This window comes from Aulostomus chinensis, chromosome 9 (genome assembly GCF_037954235.1).
Source record: "Aulostomus chinensis isolate RoL2024-O1b breed Wild chromosome 9, RoL_Achi_v1.0, whole genome shotgun sequence".
Lineage (NCBI taxonomy): Eukaryota > Metazoa > Chordata > Actinopteri > Syngnathiformes > Aulostomidae > Aulostomus > Aulostomus chinensis.
Genome location: NC_141328.1, coordinates 498149 through 505597, shown reverse-complemented (window position 1 = coordinate 505597; position 7449 = coordinate 498149). Strand labels below are relative to the sequence as shown.

General features: G+C 49.5%; 1 protein-coding gene across 6 annotated transcripts in view; it reads left to right on the top strand.

Annotated features, from left to right (window-relative positions):
* Positions 1–17: 17 nt before the first annotated feature.
* Positions 18–7449, top strand: part of LOC147255281 (PHD finger protein 20-like) — a 19714-nt gene continuing 12282 nt past the window's right edge. For 4 of the 6 annotated variants that reach the window (XR_015117781.1, XM_086212879.1, XM_086212880.1 and 1 more), the window contains exons 1-6: positions 4418–4492; positions 5907–5988; positions 6370–6541; positions 6738–6822; positions 7004–7077; positions 7182–7398. Coding sequence is in view for 5 of the 6 variants with exons in the window: in XM_086212879.1 (XP_086069005.1) it covers positions 5909–5988; positions 6370–6541; positions 6738–6822; positions 7004–7077; positions 7182–7398 (628 nt within the window). In the remaining variant the exon portion in view is untranslated. Of the gene's footprint in view, positions 157–4417; positions 4493–4945; positions 5223–5906; positions 5989–6369; positions 6542–6737; positions 6823–7003; positions 7078–7181; positions 7399–7449 lie in introns of those variants that run through there. The other 2 variants (XM_086212877.1, XM_086212878.1) reach the window with 2 other exon arrangements.

Sequence of the window (7449 nt, the reverse complement as noted above, 5' to 3'; positions counted from 1 at the left end):
GCAACTGGGGAAAAAAATTGCTGAATAAATCAATGTCCATTTTCCAACTTCAGACCAAAAACTGTTCGAATGCCCACATCAAGGTGAGCGGCGACTCCTCTTCGTGGTGAAGCTGCAGAAGTCCCTCTCTCGCTGGAGGAGGCAAGGCAAGGCAAGGCAAGGCAATTTTATTTGTAGAGCCCGTTTTCACCACCAGTTTGTCTCCAGACTTCATGGCATCATAACAACATCCTCTGTCCTCAGAGCCTCACATCGACTGAGGAGAAACTCCATAGAAAACCTTGAACAGGGAAAAATGGGAGAAACCTCAGGGTGAGGAGGGGAGGAGGATCCCTCACCAGGAGGGACAGACGTGCAGGAGATGTTGGTACAGACAAGAAAAGAGTTTATAACACAGAATGGAGGAAACATGGAAATGTTAATAACAGTTGAAGAAGGAAGCTTCTGGAAGGGGAGGCAGGGAGAGCAAGCCAGCTTGATGGGGGACTGGATGGTAGACTGGTTCATGGGAGGGGAGGCAGGGAGAGCAAGCCAGCTTGATGGGGGACTGGATGGTAGACTGGTTCATGGAAGGGGAGGCAGGGAGAGCAAGCCAGCTTGATGGGGGACTGGATGGTAGACTGGTTCATGGAAGGGGAGGCAGGGAGAGCAAGCCAGCTTGATGGGGGACTGGATGGTAGACTGGTTCATGGAAGGAGAGGCAGGGAGAGCAAGCCAGCTTGATGGGGGACTGGATGGTAGACTGGTTCATGGGAGGGGAGGCAGGGAGAGCAAGCCAGCTTGATGGAGGACTGGATGGTAGACTGGTTCATGGGAGGGGAGGCAGGGAGAGCAAGCCAGCTTGATGGGGGACTGGATGGTAGACTGGTTCATGGAAGGGGAGCGCAGGCCAGTGTAACAGTAGGGAATAAGACGGGGGGGGGGGGGGGCGATGCAGGCCGCGGTTGGGGCTCTGGTGGATCTGTGGAAACACAGAGAGACTGCGAGACACCAAGGCCAAACTACAAAGTGCAACAAGTAGTGGTAGTGACAGTTCCAAAAATGTGCAGGGAGGAGAGGAGGAGAGAGGAGAGGAGAGGAGAGGAGGAGAGAGGGGGAGAGGAGGGGAGAGGAGGGGAGGGCTCCATGTAACCTGATGTGTCCCCCAGCAGTCTCAGCCTGTAGCAGCATAGCTATCAATGGTTCAGAGCTACCTGAACCAGTCCTGACTGAAGGCTCTGTCATAGAGGAAGGTCTTAAGCCTGGACTTAAACGTAGTTAAAGTGTCTGCCTCTCTGACCCATGGAGAGATGCTGGTTCCACAGTAGAGGAACCGGTACCTGAAGGCTCTACCTCCCAGTCTGTTTTAGAGATACTGGGAGTCACTAACAGACCTGCATTCTGGGAGCGGAGTGCTCTGGTCGGACAGTAGGGACTAATGAGCTCTTTCAAATAGGATGGAGCTTCATTATTGAGAGCCTGATGAGTCAGCAGAAGGATTTTGAAGTCGATTCTAGATCCTACAGGAAGGAGAGAAGCTAAAGTGGGAGAGATGTGTTCTCTCTTCTTAACTCCTGTCAGAACCCTCGCTGCAGCGTTCTGGACCAGCTGGAGACTCTTTAGAGAGTTGTTGGGACATCCTGACAGGAGAGAGTTGCAGTGGTCCAGCCTAGAAGTGATAAATGCATGCACCAGTTTTTCAGCATCACTCTGGGAAAGGATGTTCCTAATCTTAGCGATACTGCAGGTGGAAGAAGGCGGTCCTGGTCACATGATTTATGTGGGAGCTGAAGGAAAGGTCCTGGTCAAAAATGACCCCAAGGTTCCTTGCAGTTGTACTCGAAGTTAGGGTGATGCCATCTAGAGTAGAGATCCGATTCAAGAGTGTGTCCCTGAGGGGTTTAGGTCCAAACATGATTACCTCAGTTTTATCTGAATTGAGCATTAAGAAGTTAGAAGACATCCAGGATTTCATGTCTTCCAGGCAGTCTTGCAGATTAGTAAGCTGGCTTGTGTCGTCTGGCTCCATCGACCAGTAAAGTTGTGTGTCGTCCTCATAACAGTGGAAGTTGATCGAGTGCTTCTGGATTATGTCACCTAATGGGAGCATGTAAAGAGTGAAGAGAATCGGTCCTAAAACTGAACCCTGTGGTCCACCATATGTAACTCTGCTGTACTCTGAATGGTCATTATTAACATGAACGAACTGAAACCTGTCAGATAAGTAGGACTTAAACCATTTTAGGGCAGGTCCTTAATCCCAATGTCATGGTCTAGTCTCTGTAGCAGAATGCTGTGGTCGATGGTGTCAAATGCAGCACTGAGGTCCAAAAGGACAGAGACGAGACCTCTGTCTGAAGCTATAAGAAGATCAGTAGAGACTCTGACCAGTGCTGTTCCAGTGCTATGGTGTTCCCTGAATCCAGACTGGAAGGCTTCAAAGAGCTCGTTGCTGTGCAGATGTTCATGTAGCTGCTCCAGGACAACCTTCTCAAGGATCTTGGAGATGTAGGGGAGGTTGGATATTGGCCTATAGTTGGCTAACACATCTGGGTCAAGAGAAGGTTTTTAAGTAAAGGGTTGATGACAGCCACCTTAAAGGCCTGTGGCTCATAACCTGTGACTAAGGAAAGATTAATTTGATTTAATATAGAAGTGTTGACTAGAGGGAAGGCATCCTTAAGGAGGCTTGTCGGGATGGGATCCAGCAGACAAGTGGCTGACTTGGAGGAACCGACTGCAGAAGTTAATTCTGACAGGTCGATGGGGGAGAAGCTGTCCAAGTGAGCACCAAGTCTGGGAGGTGCTTCTATGGGACTGTAGTCTGTCCTCCATTACTGGCAATCTTTGTTCTGATGTTCACAATCTTTTCAGTAAAGAAAGACAGGAAGTCGTTACTGCTGAGAGTTGGGGGATGCATGGCTCAACAGCACTATGGTTCTTGGTGAGCCTGCCCACGGTGCTGAAGAGGAACCTGGGGTGGTTCTTATTCTTTTCTATCAGGGACGAGTAGTAAGCGCTTCTAGCATTACGGAGTTATTTTTTATATATTAATAAACTCTCCTTCCAGGCTTGGTGGACTTCCTCGTGCTGGCTGGAATGTGTCTTCCTTTCCAGTTGTCTGGTCTTCTGTTTCAAGGCACGCAGCTCTGGGCTGTACCAGGGAACTATTCTTTTCTGGTTGATAACCTTCTTCTTCAGGGGAGCTACGGCATCAAGTGTCCCAAGGAGTGCTGCTGCAGTGCTGTCCACAAGATAGTCCACCTGGGTGGGGTGGAATCAGCATAACTGCCCATTATATCACTCCAAGGTGTGGCAGCAAGCTCTGCTGGAATAAGCTCCTAAATCTAGAAACAGCAGTGTCAGATAGACTTCTACTGAAGCGGGACTTTTTCCCAGGTAGAATATAATTTGTTAAAGTAAATTCAAATGTAATTAAGGAGTGATCAGACAAGACGGGGTTCTGAGGAAGAACTGTGATGAGGTCAGCTTCTATTCCATAAGTGAGCACTAAATCAAGGATGTGATTAAAAGTGGGAGTGGGTTTGTTTACCCTCTGACAGAAGCCAACAGAATCAAGAAGCGACTTAAACGCAGTGGCCAGAGAATCATCATTGACGTCCACGTGGATGTTAAAGTCACCCACTAGAATGACTTTGTCTGAGTTCAATGCCAAGTTAGACAGAAAGTCGGGGAGTTCTTCTAAGAACTCAGAATAAGGTGCAGGAGGACGGTACACCCCAGCAAGTAAGAGTGGTTTCTCTGCTTTCCAGTCTGGGAGGTAGAAGCTGACAGTCAGGCTCTCAAATGAGTTAATGAACAATTAGGTGGAGGGTTAATGAGCAAATTTGACTGATAGATTGCAGCTCCTCCTCCTCTGCCAGTGGTGCGAGGTACATGGTAGTGAATGTAACCAGGAGGGCAAGATTCATTTAAACTAACACACTCATCTTGCTGCACCCAGGTTTCAGTGAGTGCTAATCCACCAATCTGATAATTAGTAATTAAATCGTTCACTAGGAGAGACTTGGATGCAAGAGATGGAATATTAAACAAACCACATTTAATAGTTTTACTGGGTTGGTTTGCTGGAGCAGTTGTTTTAATTTGAACTAAGTTGCTATAAGTTACTCCTCCAGATTTGGGTGCAGGCTTATAAAGCCTCAGGGCAGACACAGTTTCTATAGGCTGGGTGGGAGACAACACCAAGGAACCAGCAGAGGGCGTGCTAACCTGCAGCTCTGCCTGCTGGTCTGAACTCTGGTTGCTTGTCAGGGATTAGTATGGCTAATAAATTGGCGGACTTGTCCCGCCAGTCGGGCGGAGCTGTGCGGTTCTCCGAGCTGCACATTTCACTCTATGGAGAAATCGCCATGTGGTCTGTTTCAGTTTCTCCGCACAAGCCGTGACACCCTGAATGTGTGCGATTTCTATAGGACTAAGTGACGCATGCGCAGTGCCAGCATCACAGTGCGACGTCACTCCTGAGTGAACTGCACCAGCAGCTGGAGAGGTAAACAAGCGTTTGTTACTAAGTTAAACTTCCATCGCTCCTAATCTCACCTGAACCGCGGCGGCGGCTCTATCAACGTGCGCGCGCTCCCGACAGCTCGTCGGCTGACATGAAACTTGGCGCCACTTGTAGCAGCTGCTAGCTGCCCACCTAGCAGCTGTTAGCTGGGCAGCTAGCAGCTGCTAGGTGGGCAGCTAGCAGCAGTTAGCAGCTGCTAGCTGGTCTGCTCTCAGTCAATGGAGCGACGCTGCTAACTGCTTCACTGGACCTTCGCCTTCGCGTCGGGGTTTGGACATTCGCTCTGTGTCGCTGCTCTTTGACGCGACCGTGAACGCGCAGAGCGTTAGCACGATAGTCTTTGAGTTGCCCAGCAGAGGGCGGGACTTGTGGTTGACTGACAGCAGGGGAACCAATGAGAAGTCAGAAGTGGTCGCAGCAAATTCGTGCAGCGACGAAGCCATGAAACAAAGTCCACATCCACGTAAACCTGGGTGATCCAAGGACTCGTAGGTCTCCTTACAGGACAGACCCGACTTTAAAGATCGGCCGTGACGTCATCCCTGCGACTGGACAACATGATGTACTGTGCGTAGCGGTCTTTACGTGCAGTGACGTAGCCTCTACCGTCACTGAAGTTTTGATGTCGAACGATGGTTTTAAACAAAGAGCTTTTGTCCAGGAGCTCAACATGAAACAAGGACTGGGAGGTTAAAGTGACTCACCCGACCAGGTGAGCCCACCTCGACAGCCTCCGTTGTTACAGGGTCTTAACTGTTACAGTGACAGTATTTGATTAAATCAGTTTGTTTAGAATGTTGCATCTGAAGGTCACATTTTCAAGTTTTTAATTGCATGAATGTGAGAGGTGGCGGTGGGAACAGGAGCAGGAGTTGTGTCATGTTCTGGAGGACGTGGGTCGGCAGACGTTTCTGTGCCAAGTGTGTCAAGATTTATTAAAAAATCTGCCCAGAACATCGTTGCCCATTGCTTCAACAATTATTAACATGTACAACATTTGTGCTCGACATTAAGGGTGCGTTTACTGTCGACGTACTGTCTTGGGTTGTATCTGTGCTTTACTTTAGACAACGCATATACCAATCATCAAGAGCTGGTCTGTGTCCACCAGAGAGCTCTGCTCATCACCACATGATGAAAAGAAGGTCAGCAACACGTCTGGGACTGAAAAGCCTCCAAATGAGAGTCCTGGAGGCTGGAGGCTGGTTTTAGGGCTGATGCAGCAACAGAAAAGTTGAAGAGCAGCTAGTAGATGGTGGAGCAGGTGGAGCTGCTGGGACTGCAGCAGCCGCCTGAATGCAGGCTGATGCCAAGGATGAGACTGCAGCGAAACTCCTGTCGGTTAAGAATTTTCTTGAATGTCAGATTCATCTGTCGATCTTTTCTTCTTCTCTAGAGATGAAAACTCCTCCGGACAGGTCGGGGATTACCTTTGAGGTGGGAGCTCAGCTGCAGGCCAGAGACCGCCACAAGAGCTGGTGTGTACTGGAGACACACACACAAATGATTCAAGTCTTAGTGGCTTAAGTCGATTTTCAGTTCCTGTTGGAGTTGAAACGTGGGTTGCAGTGGAAGCTCATCCTGCTGATGGGTCATCCTCATGTACTAATACTCCACTGAAGGGTGTACAAATACAGCCTTGTACAAAAACCAGCTGGCTAGTCTGATAATAAGGAGATGGGTGTCCGATCTCTGGTCACTTCCGGGTTTGTGTGGTCACGTGCCCCCCAACATGAGCGGTGATGTCGTCCACCATGAAGCAGCGCCATCTGCAGGCCCAGGAGTTTAAAAATTCCACAACATACTTGACTTGATGTTATTGCAGGACCCTAACCCGTATCATGTGCTCCTCCCATCAGGTACGCTGCCACAATCGAGAAAATTGATTATGACAAAGAGCGGGTTTTGGTCCACTACCGGCACTGGAGCCGTCGCCACGATGAGTGGTTCCAGTGGAACTCGCCGTACCTCCGGCCGCTGGAGCGAGTCGGCCTGAGGAGGCAGGGCCTGAATCAACCCCACACATCACCAGTATGACAAGCTCACACACTAGTGCGCGCTCACACACACACACGTGCATGCTCACACACATGTGCAGACACATACTGTCTCCTGATAATTGGACTGAAAGGTTTTATCTGACCCTCTGTCACTGAAGCGAGGTACAAGCATGCATGCCAACGTTTCGTCTGCTTCTTCACTGGACTTCATCCTTTCTGTCTGTCAGTTGTTTGTTCCAGGTACCAAGGTTCTGGCCTGTTGGACCGACTGTCGTTTCTATCCCGCTAAAATCCTGCAGGTCAACAAAGATGGTGAGACTCAACTCTGACCCACTGAAGTAGTTCATGTCAGAACCGATGAAAGCTGGAGAGGTCATCATTCAAATGAGCAAGGCGGTAGGCATTAACGTGTGTGTGTGTGTGTGTGTGTGTGTGTGTGTGTGTGTGTGTGTGTGTGTGTGTGTGTGTGTGTGTGTGTGTGTGTGTGTGTCAGACTCCTACACAGTACGCTTCTTTGATGGCGTGGTTCGAACTGTGAAGCCCACCAAGGTCAAACCCTTTCAAAAGGTAAGGAATACTGCTCTCCTGTTGGCTGTCATCTGGTTGGCTCCATCCAGAACAGGTAGTTTGATTTTAAGTGGTGTGTTTGTTTGGTTGTGGGGGGGGCACAGAGGTCCAGATGTGAGAAGACAGCAGTGGGAAGTGAAGGATGGGAGGAAGGAGAGAGTGAGGAAGAGGAGGGAGAAGAGAGAGTTGATGATGAGGAGAGGAAGGAAGAGGAGGAGAAGGTAACATCAGAAGAGAAGGAAGGAGTTGAGGTGGGGGAGAAGAAGAGGAGAGCAGACCCTTCCTCCTCCCCTGTGCCAGCCGAAAGGACACCACATGACAGTAAGTCACATGATGTCCGACCACCACCGCTCATTCTGAGTCTGACACACA